Here is a 22,435-nt window from a genome sequence, read left to right on the forward strand (position 1 = left end):
GAACGCTTTGTTCTTCCCCATTCTGGTAATAGACACATGATCTGAGCACTTCAGTACTCAAGGACTTTTTTGATTCTCCATGGCCGTTATTGTCACTGTTGTCTGAGTTTAATCCCTCCACCTTGAGGATGGGATGCTAATCAAAGCTTCTACGGGACGGAAATTTGGACCCAAGTGACTTTATTCCTTTTCCTCAAAATTGAAAATCTTCCACGAGCTTTCATGATCAAAATGAGGAAGAAGATTTATCCTTCCCAGGGCTTGGAATTTCTTGTTAGTGAGGCTTCAACACTTGCAGGTAGCATCAATACAAACAGGGCATATACAAGCCATATACAAACCATATATGAGCCATATACAAGCCATATACAAGCCATATACAGACCATATACAAGCCATATACAAGCCACATACAGACCATAAAGAAGCCATATACAAGCCATATACAAGCCATATACAAGCCATATACAAGCCATGTACAGACCATATACAAGCCATATACAAGCCATATACAGACCATATACAAGCCATATACAGACCATATACAAGCCATATACAGACCATATACAAGCCATATACAAGCCATATACAGACCATATGCAAACAATGCAAGGAAAAATTATGAGACTCAAGCACAAAACACTTTTTGAGTCAATTTTATTAAGGTATAGATTGTGCACATCAAAATGAACCCCTTCAAAGTACAGATTTCAGTGAGTTTTGATGTATGTGCACCATTGTATACACACCATCCTAATCAACATATAGGACATTTCCATCACTTCACAAAGCATCTCTATGCCCCTCTGCGATCAATACCACTCTCCCACCTCCTACCCATTTAACCACTGATCTGCTTTCTGTCACTAGAAATGTCACTAATTATTGACTGCTATACTATTTAAACACTCTGTGTCTAGTTTTCTTCACTCAGTATAACGCTTTTATCCTTGGGGCACCTGGATGGCTCAGTTGGTTGAATGACCGACTCTTGATTTCAGCTCAGGTCGTGATCTCACAGTTTGTGGGTTCAAGCCCCGTGTCGGGCTCTGCACTGACAGTGTGGGACCTGCTTGGGATTCTCTCTCTCTCCCTCTCCATCTGCCCCTCCCCTCCCTCAAAATAAATAAACTTTAAAAAAAAATGTTTTTGTCCTAGAGGAAGAAAAAAACACAAGGACCTGAAAAAGAATATTCATAGCAGCTTTATTTGGACTAGTTCCAAACTGGGGAAAAAACAGATTTTCTTCCATGGGTGAATGGATAAACAAACTGTTTGTCTGCAATAGAAATGAATTTGATACACACAATAATTGGATGGCTCTCAAGGGTATTATGCCAAGTGACAAAAATTCAATCTCAAAGGATTACATACTATAAGGATTCCATTTATAGAACACCCTGTGAATGATAAATTTTGATGATGGAGAATAGATCAGTGGCTACCAGGCTGTAGAGTTAGAGGGAGTGTCTGACTGTAAAAGAGTGGTATGAGAGAGCTTCTTTGTGGTGACAGAACAGTTATATATCCTGATCTTGGTGATTATTATACAAATCTATACATGCAATAAATTGTCATATTAGTACACACCCCAAAAAATGAGTACGTGTAAAAACTGATGAAATTTGAATAAGGTACATAGTTTAGTTAATAGCTTTGTATCAATATCTATTTCCTGTTTTGTAGAATGAACATGAGAATGTGCGTATGGTATTTCATTGGGAAAGATGGGTAGAAAATACACGGAGACTCTCTGCACTATGTCTGGTAACTTCTTGGGATTCTTAAATTGTATCAAAATAAAAACTTTTTTTGAGATTTTGTTGACTCCATAAGTCTAGAGGATATTAATTTACATTAATGAATTTTCCATTCAATAATCATGATCTGTTTCTCCATTTATTTTTGGATTGTAGTTGGCTTTTCTTAATTATGCTACTTTCTCTTCAGAGAACTTACACAACTTGGTTTAGATTTATTGCTAGATACTTAATATATTCCACACTGTTTAAAAGTTCACTTTCTAACTTTATTTTTTTTAGACAGTTCATTCTTTATTCCTTTTCATCTGGCTTCTCCTCCTCTCCTTTATTTATCTCACTGTGGACACGAAAGACCTCTATGTGCTCAATCATTCTGGCACATTTCAGGTTTCATTTTAACTTAGTCTTAGCAGATATCTTAGAATTGGACACTGAATTTGTTCATCATCCTAACTGTGTCTGGTGATGCTTTTTCATGAACTTCTTGAGTACCAAGGATACTGCTGGCCCAAAGGTAACATGTCTGTGTTTTTCTGGGTTCAATAAGAACACCTGGACCCACCTCTGAACATTCAAGAATATTGACCATGGAGAAGGATTATGGGGGTGGGATTGCTGGAGCATGGGTTGAAGCACCTAAGGAGTCTGAAGTTCGAGGACTCTGTGGGCCTGTGGAAACAGATGGCAGCATCAGAAATCTCTTATTCTTCTCCTTCTTCTTCTTACCTCCCCCCTCCTTCTTCTATTTCTTCTTTTTTTTTTTTTTTAAATTTTTTTTTTCAACGTTTATTTATTTTTGGGACAGAGAGAGACAGAGCATGAACGGGCGAGGGGCAGAGAGAGAGGGAGACACAGAATCTGAAACAGGCTCCAGGCTCCGAGCCATCAGCCCAGAGCCTGACGCGGGGCTCGAACTCACGGACCACGAGATCGTGACCTGGCTGAAGTCGGACGCTTAACCGACTGCGCCACCCAGGCGCCCCTATTTCTTCTTTTTTTTTTTAAAAAAAATATAATTTATTGTCAAATTGGTTTCCATACAACACCCAGTGCTCATCCCAACAAGTGCCCTCCTCAATGGCCATCATCCACTTTCCCCTCTCCCCCATCCGCCCCATCAATCTTCAGTTTGTTCTCAGTATTTAAGTGTCTCTTATGGTTTGCCTCCCTCCCTCTCTGTAACTTTTTTTCCCCCTTCCCCTCCCGCATGGTCTTCCGTTAAGTTTCTCAAGATCCGCATGAGTGCAAACATATGGTATCTGTCTTTCTCTGCCTGACTTGCTTCACTTAGCATAATACCCTCCAGTTCCACCCACGTTGCTGCAAATGGCCAGATTTCATTCTTTCTCATTGCCAAGTAGTATTCCATTGTATATATAAACCACATCGTCTTTATCCATTAGTCAGTTGATGGACATTTAGTCTCTTTCCATAATTTCGCTATTGTTGAAAACGCTGCTATAAACATTGGGGTACATATGCCCCTATGAATCAGCACTCCAGTATCCTTTGGATAAATTCCTAGTTGTGCTATACTGGGTCATAGGGTAGTTCTATTTTTAATTTTTTGAGGAACCTCCACACTGTTTTCTAGAGCAGCTACACCAGTTTGCATTCCCACCAACAGTGCAAAAGGGTTTCCGTTTCTCCACATCCTTGTCAGCATCTGTTGTTTCCTGAGTTGTTCATTTTAGCCACTCTGACTGGTGTGAGGTGATATCTCAATGTGGTTTTGATTTGTATTTCCCTGATGATGAGTGATGTTGATCATCTTTTCATGTGTCTGTTGGCCATATGGATGTCTTCTTTGGAAAAGTGTCTATTCGTGTACTCTGCCCATTTCTTCACTGGATTATTTGTTTTTCTGGTGTTGAGTTTGGTAAGTTATTTATAGACTTTGGATACTAACCCTTTATCCAATATGTCATTTGCAGATTATCTTCTCCCATTCCATCAGTTGCCTTTTAGTTTTGTTGGTTGTTTCCTTTGCAGTGCAGAAGCTTTTTATCTTGATGAGGTCCCAATAGCTCATTTTTGCTTTTATTTCCCTTGCCTTCAGAGACATATTGAGTAAGAACTTGCTGTGGCTGAGGTCAAAGAGGTTGTTGCTTTCTTCTCCCCTAGGGTTTTGATGGTTTCATGTCTCACATTCAGGTCTTTCATCCATTTTGAGTTTATTTTTGGGTATGGTGTAAGAAAGTTGTTCAGGTTCATTCTTCTGCATGTTGCTGTCCAGTTCTCTCAGCACCATTTGCTAAAGAGACTGACTTTTTTCCAGTGGATATTCTTTCCTGCTTTGTCAAAGATTAGTTAGCCATACATTTGTGGGTCCAAATGTATGGACCCAGGGTTCTCTATTCTATTCCATTGGTCTATGTGTCTGTGTTTGTGCCAATACCATACGGTCTTGATGATTACAGCTTTGTAATATAGGCTAAAGTCCAGGATTGTGATGCCTCCTGCTTTGGTTTTCTTTTTCAACATTACTTTGGCTATTGGGGTCTTTTGTGCTTCCATACAAATTTTAGGATTGTTTGTTCTAGCTCTGAGAAGGATGCTGGTACAATGCTGCATTTTAAGTTATATCTCAGGAATTTTTTAGGCTCCTTGAATCTCTGAGCTGATGTTTTCCATTGTTAGTGAAAAGTTATCAGCCCTAAAGTTCACATAATGGAATACAACATAGAAAAAAATGTAAAGCTTTATACAAAAATATGAATAATTCCTACGGTGCATACCATTTGATTCCATTTATATCAATATTCAAAAACAACAAAAAATATAGTGTGGTAAAACTATAAAACAAAACAATGGTTAAATTCCACTTAAAGAGAAAGGGTAATGTTTCCTACTAGATAAGGAAAAAGGAGAATGTAGTTAGGAAAAAACACTTTGTGTGGGGAATTTTCTGTGGTTTTGGTAATACTCAATTTCATGACCTGGTTCATTGTCACATGGTTTACTTTCCAATGATTTGAATATGCACTTATGTTTTCTCCCCTTCTCGGTATTTTCATTTTTGTTCATCAATATAAAAACTCTGCACCCATGTATAGACACTCACACAGAGGAAATAACAGGGGGGAAATCTGCTTTGGTCAACTGGTCAGGGACAGTCTCTGAACACAGAGAAATTGTTGTTGTTTTTAAAATTTTTTTTTAATGTTTTTATTTATTTTTGAGACAGAAAGAGACAGAGCATGAGCAGGGGAGGGGGAAAAGAGAGAGAGGGAGACGCAGAGTCTGAAGCAGGCTCCAGGCTCTGAGCTGTCAGCACAGAGCCTGTCGTGGGGCTCAAACTCACGGACTGTGAGATCATGACCTGAGCTGAAGTCGGACGCCCAACTGAGCCACCCAGGCGCCCCGAGAAATTGTTTGATAATCTGAAGGGATTCATTTAAATAGCATGTTGTAAATTCAGCCGTACAGAGGACTATGTGCCACCATGGAAGTGCCTGCAGTTTGCAAAGAGGTCTCTGAGCGCGGTCTTTGTGTTCTGGTGAATTTACCATGGAAATGGAAAAGGATTCCCTAATTTCTCCTTCACTGACGTCACCCTTTGAAGGAGTTCTCCTGGTGAGAGCTAGGTTTGTTGATACAGCATATTGAAAGCGTAGGAGATTTTATTTGAGCTGTATGCCATAACAGGGACAATGGGTAGATTATTGGTTACTTCTGCACCCTTGAATCCTAGACTTACTTCCCTAGTCATGTCAATGTCCATGCTCTCTTCTCCAGCCCTTAGCGTCGTAAGAGGGAACTATCTTGGGAGCTGTGGACACACTGAGCAATTCTGAGATTCCCAGGGGATCCTTGGGGATAGCAAGTCTCATGATAGAAAAAACAATACACACAGGAAGGCTCCCCAGAGACTTTCTTTTTATGTTCTTTCTTGGACCTGCTCATATTGTCAGAAAATTTACTGTTTTCACATCTCTAGATAGGGGAGAACCTCTCTGATTTCATCTAGTCTCAGTCACCCAAGGCTATACTGGTCACTGGCCTGAGGAAAAAGAGACAGACTGTTCTGGTCTGGCCATTTCTTCAAACCCCAATTTAGAAGAAACTGTTCTTTCCCTGCTAGATCACCAGTACAAGTTTTGTGGGAGCTTAAGCCTTAAGCTCCTGGGGCTTCAATGGAAAAGTACCTGGAGTTCTTCATTTTGTTGACCCTCCTCCTATGTCCTATCTGCCTAAGTGAAGGTCTCGTTCCTCAAATCCCGGTGGTGTTCACCTCCAGCCCCATTAACTTATCCAAAAATGTTGTCATGTGAAAATATCACAATTATGAATGATTTCATGCATATTTTGCTGTATTCCCTGTGTAGTAGTAGAGAAACAGTAGTCTGTGTCTTTTTAAAATAATGATAACTGGTTGGAAAGTGAATTTCCATTCAAAAAACATCTTTTTTTGTTTTTCTGTTTTGCTGTTTTACGTGACAACATTGGAGATGAGAACCAGAAATGCTAGCACGTGTTTGAAACATCGCCTAATCACGCACATAGAGACATAATTGGGTACCTACCTGGTCACTAAGAGTTGAGTATTTGGGCTACTCTTCTGGACTAGTTGTCCTAATTGGAGTACTACTTGTACTCCCAGAACTCTGTGGTGATGAGAAAAACATCATGAGCAAAGGGGTTGTGACAGATTTAAGTAAACTTCAAAGCAATAGGCAAAAGGGATCCACTCCTGAATACTTTTAAGTCATAGATCTGAAATGTATGACATAAAATGAATTCTGTGGGGCCCTCGAGGAGAGTTAGGGGCACTGAGGAAAGGAAAGAAGGGGTCTGGTAAGAAAATCAGGTATTGTGAGAAAACTAAGTCTGAAAGTATGAATTTGAAGGGGACCTGAGGAGAAAAGTATGTCAGTTAGGTAAGGTTCATATATAAGCTAGGAATCCAATTTAGTAATCCAGGATCACTAAGGCTGGGAGAGGAAAATTATGCCTTAGGAAAAAGTGGTATAATCATCGCACAGGAGTGTAATCATGGGAAGAGACAGCTTCTGATGAGACAGAGGAGGAGAACATTTCCTCCCTTCTTGTCAGCTGCCATTAGCCAAAGAATGAAATATGGAATTCTTAGGCGGTAAAGAAGGTTGGAGAAATGAATGTAAAGATGGAAGAGAAGACGGTAAATTCCAGGGCAATGAGAGGAGAGAAAGGGAAGCATCTGTTTGTAAATATGCATAACACAAAAGTCAGTGATGTTGTTTGTATGTGTGAGTACGTGTGTATAAAAGCTTCACCAGGGTCCTATGTATCCTGAGCAAGCAGTTAACTGGTCATAATTCTCTTGTTCCTTCCTCCCTTTATGGAGATGCCAGTTTTCTCTTTTGGTATGTAATAATAGCCTCCAATATATCGTGGAGAAAATCTCCACACATCACTCTCATTGTCCCCTGTCTCTTCAGCCAATGTCTGGTTAGACCAAGACCCCACCCTGCCCTAAATTGTGTCCCATTGCAATTTGCTTCCTTCTAGTTGCTGTTCCTCTCTCTCTGTTGCTCTGCCCTAAACACAGGCACAGACATTTCCCTCAATGCCTTGTAATGACACCAGAGACGAGGCTGCAACTTCCATTAGTACCTGTTAAAAGTATAGGAATAACGGAAAGAAACTACCAGAAGGCTTAGAATGAGATACTAGGTATGGCTGTTCTTAGACTCCACCAGCTCAACCCCCTCCATGGGAATTGTACCTTCAGCCACCTCTCTGATTGAATATCTAGTCCTTCTCAGAGTTGAGGTAACTACCCCCAATACCTGGCCTGACCTCAAGTGGGAAGGACCAGCTTACCTCACTCCAGAAGTAATCTCAGTCCTCTCTCTCCTAACGACATCTGTCTCACCCTCTGGTTAACTCCAAGAATGGCAAACAGCTTCCTCCTCGGCTCTCATCTCCATGGTTTGCTTTGTTCCAGGATGACAAACAGTGTGAAACTGGCCCCTCATGAGAATCCTGTCAGTGCCTCTGTGTCTATTCTTCCGCCTCTCTTCTCCACTCTCTCCAGGTATGCCTTTTTACTGGTCTGTGCTCAGCATCCTTTTGGCCTTTCTGCATTACAATGATCTGTGCTCATATATTCTCTCATCTGTAATGAGCACCTTGAATCCTACCCACCCGACTCCGATTTATCCTTGTTTTCTCCCACAGTGTGGTATCCTGAAAAAAACCATAGAACATGGCATCATCCTGAGTAGTTGGACTGAAACAAATTAGGTCAGCTGGCCCTTTTTCTGCCCAGTTCTCCAAAAAGAGAAACCAGAGAGTCACTGGCTTCCCTAGGAGAAGGGTATGCCTTTCAAGGACTTCCACAGTGTCCCCACCCCTAACCCAACCTGGCTGAGGTATAAATAGACACCTGGCAGCTTCTTGCCCTAACCTGCTCTTTTCTTTCCAAAATGGACAAGCCCCTGTTGCTGGGACTCCCCATCCTGCTCTGCTGCATTAGAGGTGAGTCCCTAGGGTTGACAGTTGGTGAGGTGTGTCCAGGATATGGGAATGGGTCAGGGTTCCTGTGACAAAGGTCCTCTTCTGGAAGCCATATGATCATTCTTTTTTAAAAATTTTTAATGTTTATTTTATTTCTGAGAAACAGAGAGACAGAACATGGGTGGGGGGGGAGGGCATAGAGAGAGGGAGACACAGAATCCAAAGCAAGCTCCAGTCTCTGAGCTGTCAGCACAGAGCTTGATGCGGGGCTCGAATTCATGAACCATGAAATCATGAGCTGAGCCGAAGTCGGACGCTCAACCAACTGAGCCACCCAGGCGCCCCTCATATTACCATTCTAATACCACGCCTTCCACAACGCATCACATCCCTGGGACCTTTCCCCTTATAGGAGGAAATAAATGGATTGAGAAGATTTTCATAGAAGTTGTGAGGCGGGGTTTGTAACATGAAGTCTGCAGAACATGTATCTTTTTCCCCAACAGTACTGTCTGGGTCACTGGCAGACAGTGAACACACATGTGAATACAAATGGATCATGGTGTGGGAGGGGGAAGAAGGAGGCAGGGGAGGAGATGAGCCAGGCAGTGTGGGCATCGGGTGTTGAGAGGAACCCAGAGATAGCCCTTGAATTTCAACACTCAGCAACCTCTTACAACAGGATGGGCTGGGATGGGAGCTGATTTGAAGTTTGACAAAATAATATCAGCAGCAGTTGACAAGGTTGAGGTAAGTGTAATAAAAGGAAAGCAAAAGGGAAAGGAGAGAGTAGAATATTGACTTTACAGGCACTGGTTGGCCAAACCGAAGTGTAGCAACCTCGTGAATTTCAGATGCTTTTCCGCATTGTCAGCTTCCAGGAACACGGAGATAAGAAAGCCACCGTAGGTCAGTTAAAAAGAAGGGAATGAGGGGGAGAAGATACATTTATCTTTCTCTTCTGGTCTGTGCTACACCCTAGAGTGATGAATAGGGTATCTGGGAGGCCCCACCAGAGGTAAAGGGAATTGAAAGGAGGGAACAGCTGCAAAGATACCAGGAGGCAGTTGCCGGGGCTTTGGAGGGACAGAAAGAGCCTACAGTGGCCCCAGGTGAAAAACACAGGATGGACCCCATGTGTTACAAGCATCACAGTTGCCCTGGGCAAGGCTAAATCTCAAACAAAATTGCAGACTGATTTCGTTTCTCTTTGCCAATACAGTTCATGAACTATTTACTGATGAAGACTATTATCCTGGTGAGTCTGAAGAGTCTGAAGATTATCTGTCTTGATTTAGTTCTTTTCCTTACCCCTCCACCTTTCTTTCCCCTCCCGTTTTTCCATTCTAAATTCCTGAGACCATAAACTGCAGTCCTTCTCCTGGCTTAGCCTCTCTTAATAGAGGCAGATGCCCACACTCAATGGGTCCCTGGTAAAGACTTCTGGGCTCCAAGCAGACTTCAGACCTGAAAGAGGGAGATGGGTTTTCTCATGGCAGTGTGAGATCACTTCTCACTTCTATTTCTTGACTCATTAGCCCAAACGACAGGAATCGTTCAGTGTAGGATGTGCCACTTGCAGTTTCCAGGAGAGAAGTGTTCCAGAGGCAGAGGAATATGCATTGTAACAAGTGAAGAGTCTTGCACAACTGGCAGGATTTCCAAGAGTAAGTTGTGGGATGGGGGTGGGGGAAGCCGACTGCGACATACGAGCTCTAGGAAAAAGCAGGGACCGTATTTCGCCACAGGCAGCCCCAGCCCTGGGATGACTGCTCTCTCTACCCTGAACATAGGCCCTAATGAAAAATAGATGGAGGTGGTCACCAAGGGGTGGGGATCTATAGCTATGGAACCAGTATTCTGAGCAGCTTGTAGAAAGCGGGAAGACCGCACGGAGTGGAGAGGGGAGGCGCAATACGGCCAGTGGACACTAGGTGGTTGTTGGAGGGTGGAAGGCAGTTCCTTGTCTGTCGCTACCTGGACTTCCATGGGGACGGGTCAGTGTCAGCATTAGATACTGTCTAAATGGCCTCTATTTTCTTACCCTTCGTGCTCAGTGAGCCCTTGGCATTTATCACTCTTACTTAAACCAGTTGTTGAGATTCTCCACTGAGATACCCAGCTTTGGAAATCCCTCAATTGCTTCTGTCATTACCTCCCCACCCCCAGGAATTTTTTCAAACTTCTCTGCCATTGCTTTTCTTCTGGAAAGCCCTCAACCTGTAGCAGCTTACAGTTCTTCACACTTGAATAACAGAGACTTGAACTACACACAAGTTGTTCTTATGTCCTGGTATGGAAAGAGGTTTCTTTGCAGAAGCCTCTCTGCTAATACGTGTCTTCTTCCTTCTGCAGAAGACGGTACTCCATGGTTAATGTTCATGGGCTGCCTGAAGAGCTGTGCTAATGTGGGCAAAATAAAATGGAGTGTCTACTTGGTGGAGTTCAGGTGCTGCCGGGGCTATGACTTCTGCAATGAATACCTATAGAGATTGCCCGTCCTTCAGGAGCTCCAATCTCTGGATGATATTGTTGCCTCCGCCTCCTTGCAATGATTTCTTAAAAAGCCACATTTCAGGTTGCAAACACATGGTTCTGCCTTCTGCGTGTGTAAGAAAAAGTCCTCTCCTTTTCTAGATTTTCTCTCTTGGTCCCTGGTGGCAGGTGGGATTTGGGGAAGGGGGGAGGACAAACACCTTGGGAGTAAGATCAATGTCTCCCACAGGTTATTGCAAAACCTAGTGCTTCTACTGTATGGCCTAAGGTGCTTCCAGAAAGGGAAGACGAGAATCGGGGGCAATTCTTTTCCCAACCTTCCCCCTTCTTTCTGAGGCAGGATATTTTCCTTCCTTTCTTCTTCTTAAATGTTTATATCTCTTGGTATTATCCTTCCTATCTCACTCCCATGAAAGCTTATGACCCTGGCCTCACAGGGAGGGAAGTAGCAAAATGAAGAGCTGGCCTGAGTCTTCTTGAATTTTGTTCACGAATGCTGTTCCCAGGGTGAGGAGAAGGGTAGAGCGTAGAAAAGAATTTGCATCAGAATCCTGAAGAGAGAATAATTTTCTGCCTTCCAGAATGAGACTCTCTTCAGGGTTACGGGTTGGAGAAGAAGTGGAGAAGTCAGCTATGGGATCTAAAGACAGTAACTTATACCCTGCTTCCCTGGCAAACTCACCAGAAAGCACCCTTAGATACGGAAGAGCTGTGGGATACTTTCAAGGAGATGAAACCAGAAGGAGTAGCCACACAAATGTTACCATGTGTCTAGCATTGCATGAAAGAAGCTGAAATTTGTGGGATCTGAGTAAGCCGTGTGAGTCTGGCCCCTGGACATCTCAACAGCAATCTCTGTACAGAGCTGTCCCCATGAGCAGATGCCTCTCCCCTTCCCCCACTGCACACACACCCAGGCTTTCTGCTCTGTCTAGTTCTAGTACCCTGGAAAAATAGGAGCGAGCATGCGCATGCGCACAGGATTGAGACTAATTTCTAACAACCTGTAGGATGAGGCCTATTTATGTGATTATGTAAATATAAATTCACTTTTCCTGTTTTGTTCAACTGATTATCATTTGTTCCTGAATCTAGAACTAGGGTGTGTGTTCAGGGTCTGTCTTCTGTCATTGTTCCCTCTACTTCCTATGTTTTCCCCTCCAAAATGTTAAGAACAGAGATGTACTGCAATTGGACAAGAAAATTAGGAAGTGTTGTACATGCGACAATATAGGAGTTAGAATCTCATGAAAATCAAAGATGGGAAACACAATAGGGCAAGGCTCAGAAAGATTGGACTAGAAAGCTAGTCTGGGTAGGATGAAGGTCTGGGGGCTTTGCCAGAATGATTTAGGAAGCTTCACTTCAAACTTAGCTATAAATGTGTGCTGGTCAGCCTCCAGCTGTCAGTATCACTCAGTATCTATCTGCGACTCTTCCCGCCACTGGCTAACTTCTTCACTCTACATTGTTTCTCTCCTCTAATTTGAAGTTTCCAATTTTGACTTGCTTGGGACCATTCTGGGCACTAATCACACATCACAGTAATTCCCCTGGTAAAGCACTTCATCGTTGGAGCCTACTGCCAGCACCTCCGTTCTCTCCATATAGACTAATCCTGAATGGAAGAATCTAGCATATTTTCTGCTTCTCATGTTACTAAAGTATAACACTCCTGCTAACATGATACAATTTGGAGGAAATCCAAGCATACATATATTGCAAACTTTTCAAAATTAATTTGTCTGTTAAAATATTTTATTGGGGTGCCTGAGTGGCTCAGTCGGTGGAGCGGCCGACTTCGGCTCAGGTCATGATCTCACAGTTCATGGGTTCGAGCCCCGCGTTGGGCTCTGGGCTGACAGCTCGGAGCCTGGAGCCCGCTTCAGATTCTGTGTCTCCCTCTGCCCTCCGCTGCCTGCACTCTGTCTCTCGCGTTGTCTCAGAAATAAACATTTAAAAAAAATATTTTATTATGTTTATGCAAATATAATGTGGTAGAAAGCAGTAAGCAATTATAAGCCTGGATCAGGAGGGATACTACTAAAACTGGGATAATATTATATATGTACACATAACTGTACAGCCAAATATGAAATGTAATAGTGTCTGTAGATTCCAACATAGGAATGCAAGCATAGTAAAAGAAAAGTTCAACCCAAAGTGAGTGAATAATACTTTAGGGAGTCATTTTTGTCATTTCGTAGCTTATTATTTTTGTTAGGACACCACAGTGAAGTCTGAAACTCTTATCTTCCCTTGACATAATTTGTTGCGGGGATGTGTCAATAGATGAAAAGCACTCAGCTTTTTACCAATGAATTCATTGAATGTTAGGAGATATTTAAATATTTTTCAGAACTGGGTGGGAGGGGACTCCTCACATGCCAGGAAACAGAGTAGCTGGCCAATACCAGGCCAAGTGCTTACCCTGATGTCCTTGGCTTTGGCCATGAAAGCAAGAGAAGATCATTAGAAACATGGTAACTTTGGTCTGTGTGGTCAGGAGGAGCTGTGGTTGGTACAGTTTCCCCCAAATGGTGGCAGAGGCACAAAGACTGTTTGTCTAGTTCACGGCAGTTAGAGTTTTCTATCTTCACATTTACTTTCTCAAGCCCCTACTTAACACAAGCCTTTCCTGCCCTCCAACAAACCCAAAGATTTCTCCTAAAATCTCTTGCAATTTCGTGTCCCTATTTCTCTCCAGCCTGCTTTCTCTTGATCTTTGCTCAGAAGCTCTACCAGAAAAATACTTTGTTCCCTTTGCCAAAGATTTGACCCCGGGCTTAGCATCAGAACTTAAGGATAGGTACAGATTGCCAGACGCTATCAGGAGGTAAAGACAGGGGAATCCAACCAGAAGGCAGACATGGGTGTTCTTATTTTCCTCTTAATGGAAAAACACTGACACAGGACATACAGAGCTTCCATGGGTAGATCTGCTGGAAAAGAGTAGAGAGTAGGGTCTGGGTTTGAGATAATGTGAGATGATGTTGCCATTGTGTAGGGGAAGCGCAAAAATTACTGGGAGGATAGTTTAAGGTTATGGTAGGACATCATCATGGATAGTGTGTTCTTTATCTTCTCCAAAAAGCGCTGACTTTTCCAAAATATCATGTCCAGTATTACACATATGTTTATCAGTGCAGCAAAATGTTTCTCTCAGTAAGTCATGGTATACTTGGAACATTCCCTCTTCACAAGGATTACAAGACAGTTTTGTATATCGGTACAGATATCTCCCTAAAGAGAGAAGAAAAGTAAAGGTAATCGCCTTACTTAATCACACTGTCTCCCTGGCAATGATGGCTGTCAAGAATCTCATTGGTTTTCTGTAGCCAAGGATGAGCCCTCAAACTGTGCCTGCATCTCATCTCGGTCTCTCTAGACAGGACCGGGCAAAAGACATCTGCCTCCCACACAGGCTCCACCCGAGGTCGGGGTATGGAGAATTCCATTTTCCCAGCCTCTCCATGGGCCCTGTTCCCTCCACACCTTGACCTCAAGGAAGGTGGGCACCACTGGTAAAGTCTTGTGTCTCTCTCTACCTCTCACTTACCTGTAATTGGATCATTGTAGTAATAGTGATCTGCGGTACAACTTTTATTGGATTTGAGGGATAAGTTAAACTTCCAGCAACGTTTCTTGGGACCACGGCATTTGAATCCATCATAGAAATCACAATCATGGCAAAATCGAAGCCCTAAAGAAAAAGGGGAAAGATTTAAAGCAGAGCTCTAGGGAAGGCAATTCTTCAGAAACCTGCCCCACTGTCAACATTTACACTGGCGAGGGGCAGTCCTCACAGGAAGGAAGTTGACACCCTCCCCAACTTCTGCCAGGGGTCCTTACTCCCTTGTAGCGACAGCTATAACCCTATATATTCAAACCCCCTCCCGCCTTCACCCAAGGCTGGGGGCAGAAAAAAGATTCCAGGGCAGTGAGTGAAAAGACTGGAAAATAGTCAGAGAGATACAACGTGTGAAAAAAATCAAGAATGTCCTCTCTCCCTGTGGCATCATATATCCCAAAACTGCAAACAAACTACACCATACATTTTGATTTGGGGCCACGGATATCTGCGAAAAGAAGAAGAAAAATTCTCCTTGAGCCATTTTACAGTATCCCAAAAAGCCAACTTTAGAAACCACCTCCATTTCCTCCCCATATAGCCTCTCACCACCCATCACTGCCTCCCTCACAGGTTTTACCTTCATCCATGAAGACCACTGTGAAAATGCCCAGCAGAAGCAACAGCAACAGCCTGAGACCCATTTCTGAGACATTCCCAGTGGGAGGTTCAGCTTTATTTATTCCCATCACCTGCCGTCAGGCATCGCACTAGATCCCAGAATCATAAATTTCAGATCGAGCCACCTGAATCCTCTCTACAACGTTCCCAGGAGATGGTACATCCTGTCTGCATTTGCATTTCTCCAGATACTTGGAACTCAGCCCACCCAGACAGCTCACTTCACTTTAGTAGATCTAGCATAAGGAACTGATTAACGTTGGTGTAGAATCTCTCTCCCTAGTACCTCTTCACTTCGCTTGTCGTTCTATTCGTTGGTCTACACGGAGCATGTCTAAGCCCACGTTCCAGGACAGCCTTTCACATGTAGCAAATCTGGGGGGCCCTGAGCCTTGCGAGGGAGTGGCTCAGTCCCTTTCAGGTACCAGAACCATCTAGACGCTGGCCTCAGCATGACCTCCAGCGGTACTCCCTCCCTCCCAAAGTGAGTCGTCACTGCCACCAGGATACTCCAGATGTGGTCTGACCGCCCAGCGTTAACACTCCTCTGAGAGTTGGATGGGGCAGCACGAGAAAGGGGGATGCAGAGGTGAAGATGATCAGTTTCCCTTCACTAATTTTTTCAAGGGAGACAAAGACCGGAAATGATTCCAGTGGGGAGACGTACACTGGGGATTATGGGGAGAGAGGAAGACATATTTGGATTAGTCACTAGAAAGGGGACAGAGCGGGGAAGGGAGCAGGGAGGGCTGGAAATGAGCTTTCTCATCAGTCCCCTGCCTTTGCCTCACTTCCTCTAGATGGTGCCACACATTTGTGCCTCCCTCCTTCATCTACTAAGTGTCACTTTATCACCGAGGCTTTCCAATATACACACGTGTAAATAGGAAATATTTGTCCATACGTGCAAAACTCCCTTACCACACTTGCCACATCCCTTTCCCGTTTTCTCCGGCATGCTCAAGCCGCTTTGTCATTCTAAGACTTTCCTCATTTATGTTTTCTTGCCTCTTTCCCCTCTCAAGAACGAAAGCGCCCTGAATGCAAGATTTCCCTGTGTTGTGTTTGCTGCTTTCTCCTCAGCACTTGGATGCTTTGCAATTATCAGATAGGCAAGACTATCTGATGAAAAAGTGAATGCATCGTTGGTGTGGTTAACCTGAGACACGAGGGAACGGTGAAAAGCCCCTAGTACCAAGTTGTGGGATGACCTGTGGTTGGTGGTCACCACAGAGAAGACAGGCGATGGTAATGGCAGATTCCCCTGTCTTGGGGACAGAGTGAGTGTGGGGCCCACTTATCTGAGTGGACTTATTCCCAGAGCCAGACACATGCTATTCCCAAGTACGATCCCTCACATAATCTTCGCCAGGAGGGTACTCCCTGTACATCTGGGATGGAGGCCCAAGGGTGCTACCTACCTGCTACGTGACCTTAAACAAGTTACTCATTTCTATGGGATCTGGGACCTCACAGGTGAAATCAAGGGCTGTCAGAGGTATATCAGCTATAGTTATTAGGACTTAATAAATTCACATACGATAATGGTCAGTAAGACCCTACTTGGTGGCAAACATTCTTGATTTCTTTGACTTCTCTGAACAACCACATAGCTTAGAAATAATTGACCTCATCTTCAAGTGTGCTTGAAGCCCAAGTACACTTAGAGATGAAGTATTATTCCCCAGGGAACAAGGTTGGACCCGGTGAGCCATATCCTTCCACTACATCATGCTGTTTCTTTCCTTTACAATCTGAGAAGGGTTGTACATGATACGTATGAGATTCTGGTTCCTTATTGTGAAAATTGTGACTTTATCAGTGTACCTGTCTTCCCTGTTGAATGTGAGGCCCAGAAATGGTGGGAGATTCAGGAGCCGGTGCCCTGGTAAATCCCTTTAAACGGGCTAACACCTGAGTGTTCCAGACTCAGCCAGAAGCTTTGGCTAGCTGCTTAGCCTTTCAACACTTCTGTCCTCAGGATCTTAGTGTGTGCCTCCGACAGACCTTGGACACCCGTGGCCACCTCTCCCTCCCACAGAGAGAGAGGATGTGCTGTCCAGGCATTCTTTCCTCCCCGCCTCCATATCTGAGTCCCCAGAACTAGGTTCCCAGCCCTCCCCTGGGGCCTCTCCTGGGGCTGAGGGTCTGCACCTTCTCCCCTCCACCCCTGGCTCCTATTCAAAGCCTTTCCAGCCTGCTGCCCCTTCCTAGATGGGTGGTTGAAGGACTCGCTGTCCTGCTCTTTGCTGCTCCCGCCCTGCCCAGAGGCTCAACCTGTACCCACGTCCTATCTCTGCAGACAGAGGAGAAGGTAAGGGACTTGAGGCCACATTTGGCTCCTTTGTAGTCAGCCATGGTTGGGCTCACTTTGTCCCTGCAGGAGGGCAGCGAAAGGGCAAAGGATACAGGGAAAAAGAAAATAAAAGCAGAACACCACCCCCACTCACACAGAGAAAGTTCCCTGCATAGAGCAATATGCCCTTCAACCATTTCTGCCAACCTCAGACAAGCACTTTCCCTGGCCCTGCTCAGCAGGGAACACACCTGAGGGTGGGATCATCTGGTCCCAGGTGAGTCCACGACAAGAGGGAGCCTTGCTTTATTACAGGACTCCATCTGAGCCCCACACACCCAGAAAAAAGGACATGTGTGACGGAGGTCCAGGCACGTTTCTCCTCCATGACCATTTCCCTTGCACGCAGTGCAAACCTGCCTCACTGCCGGGCCAGCAGGGGACATGGGGTCTGGCTGACTCGTTCTCCTGGCTGGCCCTTCACCCAGCCCTGCCTCAGAACCACACTCCCTCTAGTAGCTGGACCCACCCCACATCACTGCCCTGCATGCCTGGGTCTCACTCCAGAAACCCTTGCCGTCCCCCCATACTCAACCCAAAGCAGCCCCACTTCCCTCCTTTCACTGTCCTTCAGACTTTCTCGCTGGGGGCAGCCTTGAAGGTACCGTTTTCCCCAGTGGGTCAAATGGAGGAGTTGGGCATGGAAGCAATAGAGCCCCATGTCTTTATTTTATGCCTAAGAAACAGGACTGAATTGCAATTTCACCGCAGTGTGAAGACAGAGGGAGATCGTGATCTGGGTGCTCTCAGCTGTCAGGTCAGGGATCATGTCTGATTGGTGCTAACAGAGCAAGAAACGGGAATTCAGGGTCAGACATGGATTCTGGGTCACCACTTCCCATCGATTCGGCTCCTATCACATGCCCTGCTTTGGAGCTTAACTCATCTAACCGACTTGACAGTGGATGGGTTGTGGGGAGGCCAGGAGTGACAATGGACTTCTTCAAGAGGACTCCTCCTCAAAAGCGCCTATTTCCCGAGGCTTTTCTTACACTGAGTCAGCAGGATCTCAGTCTCTAAGGCAGTGAGGCTTTGCCCTGAAGTCCTGTTCCATTGCCCCAGCCCACTGCCTAACAGCCCCCTGTTCCAGTAGTTGCCCGCCCCGTTTTGGAGTGATGAGTACGGGATGGAAGGCTGCTGCAAGCCACCCCTAACAGCAGTTCTCGACCAACTTCCAGGACTCCGGTCACAGTACGTGCACAGTAAATATGCTCCCCTGTACAGGCTGCTGGGACATTGACAAGTCAGGCTGGAGAAGAGGGACTGGAAGTTATACTGCCCTCTAGCGGTAACTTGCACCTGTTCTTGCCTACCCAGGAAAACCCACCTGTGGAGCCCAGGAGAGTGAGAACACCCACGTTAAGGCCATTTAAATTTTCTCTGAAAGTGCATCGGGAAGAATGGAGATTGTCACCCCAAACATGACATGTTGGATCCGTATTCTCTATGTTCCCAGACTAAAAGTGAGCCAAGTGGGTGCTCACCAGGGCTACCAGAATAGAAAGCCCTGTGATAGGGCTGAGATGAGAACTAAGAACATGGAACACTTTGTGTTACTTTCCATAGTAGCCCAGACCTCTTAGCCAGAGTAAATGTCAGAGCCTTCAGCCAGGAGGAGCCATTCTCAATATGGTCATCTGTCCATAGAGAACAGCAGGCTAGAGCCTGCAGGTGCCCCTCTGGCATGGGATGAGGAAGAACCTGGCCATGAGGGTCGCTGCAGGAATGTCCTGATGAAGGTTAACTACCACAAAGGCTTAGATTAGACTTGTGTGTTGAAGTGGGCACAAGAACCATTTCTTCCAGAATAGACTTTGAAGGTGGAGACTCAGGTTCAGGGCATACTGATTTTCCTTGATGGGCAAACAGCACAGATATTCACTGAGTTCTGATATTGAGCCTGTGCAAGACGGGCCCCACTCTGCAACTCTTGATGGCCACAGTCTGGGGAAACATCCAGAGAATGCATAGAAATCCCAAGAAGCTCAAGTTAAATGTCTATAGAGGTTCTCTTTGTCTGTACAGCCACCAACTCTTGGAGCTTTGTTGGCGCCTACAGAGGCCCTTCTACATGTTCCAAACTTCTGGGAATAGGTTATCTTTTCTTGGTTCCCAGGGGCGGGAAAAAGGAGGTATCTGAGGGGAGAGGGAAGGAGATAGCCTACAGTGAGTGTCAGGATTTGGGGGAGACAATCTCTTTTCCACACACATCTAGCTAAGGAAAAATTTCCCAAGCTTTAACACACTGTGAACAGGAACTTTATCAATTAGTTATTTCCTAAAGACCCCCGATCATGCGAACTCACACATCGCCATCTATTAGATGGGAAGTCATAAACCCCTTCACTCATACTACAGTTAGTGAAGGGATCCAGGACCTCAGCAAGAGAGTAATAGCTTCAGCCGCAGAGGGAGGGAAGAGAAGGGTGTCACTCCCTAATCAGGAAGTTACCTGTTACTGCCCATAGCTTGCCATCAAGATTTCTACTGCTTGCCACCCCCGCCCTGCCCCCGCATCCCCAGGGTCTCGTTATGCTATGCCTTTGCTGCCTCTGGCAATCTCTCTGCCTCTCCTTTTTTCACCTTTTCTTCCTAGCAGTGCCTTTGCTTTCTCATTCAATGACATCACTATTCCCCCCCAATCTTGATTGGGAGATAGTAGAACTGCCTAAGATAGTTCTTTCACCTATAACCAGGCATGAAGCTTTCTGTTACTATCAACTACATGTTCATCCTGGATTCGTGGCTTCTCCCTCCATTTGCATAGAGGCCATTTATCATAAGGCATAGAAGCCTCTTATCATTTAGATAAAACTCATTATCTACTTATCTAAACACATCCTTATATGCATTTAATTCAAGCACTTCTTGGGATGTTTTTAATGTACCAGATAGAGGAATGACATAGAAACTACTACATTGTGGTTCACAAAATTTATGTAATTAGATGAACAACCTACTCTGCCACCCCATCCCCCTGCATATATGCCAACACCAACATGACCACCTTTCTAACTCCTGGTTCATTTGGGGATGTAATAAAATTAAAACAATTTTTTAATTTAATGTTTATTTTGGGAGAGAGAGAGAGACAGAGCACAAGCCGGGGGGGGGGGGGGGGGGCACACAGAGAGAGGAAGACACAGAATCTGAAGCAGGCTCCAGGCTCCAAACTGTCAGCACAGAGCCCAATGCAAGGCTCGAACTCATGAGCCATGAGATCATGACCTGAGCCAAAGTCAGACGCTCAGCCAACTGAGCCACCCAGGCACCCCATGGGATATAATAAAATTTAAAACTTTTGCTATCTCTCTTCACACATAGACAACAGTGTAGAAATCCCCTATTTAAAATGGTATTTTTCCGAGAGCAGAGTAGTAGATCCAAAACTCCAGCTCGGGCTTTTGCAGCCAATCATGGGCTATCAAATTGTCATCTTTATTGCTTAAAAACAGAGCATCTGTGGCCTCATTTTTATGCACCTGAGCTGCTCATCAAGGTTTGAAACAGGAGGATGAATAAGGAGTTCCAAGTAAAACTGAGCATATTAATGAAAATTTTATCCTCAGAATTGATGGAATCACATGAGATTATAATCTATTTAGTAGAATATCTTTGTAAATTAATGTTTGCATGTGGGACAAGATGGTCTCCAACTGGATTCCCTATGATGGAGGGGGCATTGCCTCACCTTGCATTGCTTGGAAGATCTTCAAGGGAATAGGACCTGAAGAGCTGAAGCCACCCAATGACTTTCCACTGGATTCAGAGAGCTGAAGCTCACCCAGATTGCCCTCCTAAAATACACATCTTGGAGCTCACCACAATGTCAACCAATTCATTGCTGTGGAAACAAAATTCTATGGGTTACCAAGTACCAGTATCAGACTGGTGGGGAGGGAGCAGGCCAACCTCCTTGTTGGATTCACTCCTTCAACACATATGTTGGATGCTTGCCCTCTGCTAGATATTGAGGAGTTGCTTTAGGTGCTGGGGATACTTCTAAGAACAAAAGAGACCATTAGGGGTCAGGGGCTAGATAGTGCTTTGAAGAAAGACTCAGAAGGACAGAGGGACCGATTTCAATCTAAATGGAATTAGAGACTATGACATGGAGAATCTAATGCATGCTCCCTCAGAAAGAACGGAACTTAAAAAATGAAAGACTGATTTCCCATAAAAGCCCGATTTAAAGACAATGGAGCCTTATCTCATGACCGCTGAACATCTGCCAAAAAGCTCTCGCTATACTCAAGCCACTGAAATTACTTCGTGAACTCTGGCTGGACTCCCCCCTCTTTACATTCCTTAACCATAAGTATAGCCCACCCCAAATCTTGAATGGACTCACCTGTAACTTGCTACAGCATGTGTTTCCCCAATTGTGATTTCTCTGCTATTACTGAATGAACTCAATTTCTGGCAAGGTAAGCTTGCTTCTATTCACCTCTTTATTTAGGTAGACAGAAGAAAGCTAGGACCTGGGTCATGTCTGTGAGAAGGCCAACTAGGATAGATTGCACTTTCCTTCTCTTTCCATTGGACTATGGAAATGGTCGTATTTAGTGTGTAGTTTGCATTTTTGCTACACCTATGCCAGCCACTCAGTAAAGTCTGATATGTCCATGTAATTCTGAAAGGTGGTATGTTGGGAATAAAGGAACTAGGCCTTCCTATATTAACTCCTTTATTGAGGCCCATTTCATGGTAGCAGCACCATATCAGTTTAACATAACGCTCCCATGGCTTCTGGTTTCAAATGACAGTTTTACTACATTTGTGACCTTAAGAATGGAACTTAACCTCATGTATTCATAAGGTTGTAGTAAGAATAAAATGAGATAATGTGCGTCAATGGCATAGATCAGCACTCGGCACAAGAAAGTGCTCATTACCTTTTAAATGTAAAAATTATAATAAGTTATTAAATCAAGAAGGACAGCAGCCAAGGAGTCCCAGAGAGTGACCAGTATCAAGTGAACCAGGGCCTATTGTGGAAATGAGATCACACAGAGAACCAGGTATAGGATTAATTTGAATTAGAAGTGAATTTAAGACTAATCTCCTTTTATCTCAATGTATTTGCAAGAGGAGCCCTTTGAAGGAGGAGTTTACAAAAGTACAGAA

General features: G+C 44.4%; 1 protein-coding gene and 1 long non-coding RNA gene across 2 annotated transcripts; one reads left to right on the plus strand and one right to left on the minus strand.

The window, feature by feature from the left end:
* The first annotated feature begins 8,173 nt into the window (after positions 1–8,173).
* PATE1 (prostate and testis expressed 1) lies at positions 8,174–12,480 on the plus strand. The gene is made up of 3 exons (XM_043582218.1): positions 8,174–8,225; positions 9,743–9,871; positions 10,560–12,480. The coding sequence occupies exons 1-3, from the start codon at positions 8,174–8,176 to the stop codon at positions 10,691–10,693; spliced, it is 315 nt and encodes a 104-aa protein (XP_043438153.1). The 3' UTR covers positions 10,694–12,480.
* Positions 12,481–13,558: 1,078 nt separating this feature from the next.
* LOC122482526 lies at positions 13,559–14,495 on the minus strand. Its single transcript, XR_006297194.1, has 2 exons — positions 14,260–14,495; positions 13,559–13,943 (listed from the first exon to the last, which is right to left on the minus strand). It is a non-coding gene; the product is annotated as an uncharacterized LOC122482526 (long non-coding RNA).
* Positions 14,496–22,435: the final 7,940 nt, after the last annotated feature.

This window comes from Prionailurus bengalensis, chromosome D1 (genome assembly GCF_016509475.1).
Source record: "Prionailurus bengalensis isolate Pbe53 chromosome D1, Fcat_Pben_1.1_paternal_pri, whole genome shotgun sequence".
Classification (NCBI taxonomy): domain Eukaryota; kingdom Metazoa; phylum Chordata; class Mammalia; order Carnivora; family Felidae; genus Prionailurus; species Prionailurus bengalensis.

What these genes read in the sequence shown, in the direction of transcription:
- PATE1 (XM_043582218.1), top strand. Translation starts at nt 8,174, where the DNA reads ATGGACAAGCCCCTGTTGCTGGGACTCCCCATCCTGCTCTGCTGCATT. An exon ending in CCTGCTCTGCTGCATTAGAG is followed by an intron (nt 8,226 to 9,742) that starts GTGAGTCCCTAG and finishes TTGACTCATTAG; the next exon opens with CCCAAACGACAGGAATCGTT. An exon ending in AACTGGCAGGATTTCCAAGA is followed by an intron (nt 9,872 to 10,559) that starts GTAAGTTGTGGG and finishes TTCCTTCTGCAG; the next exon opens with AAGACGGTACTCCATGGTTA.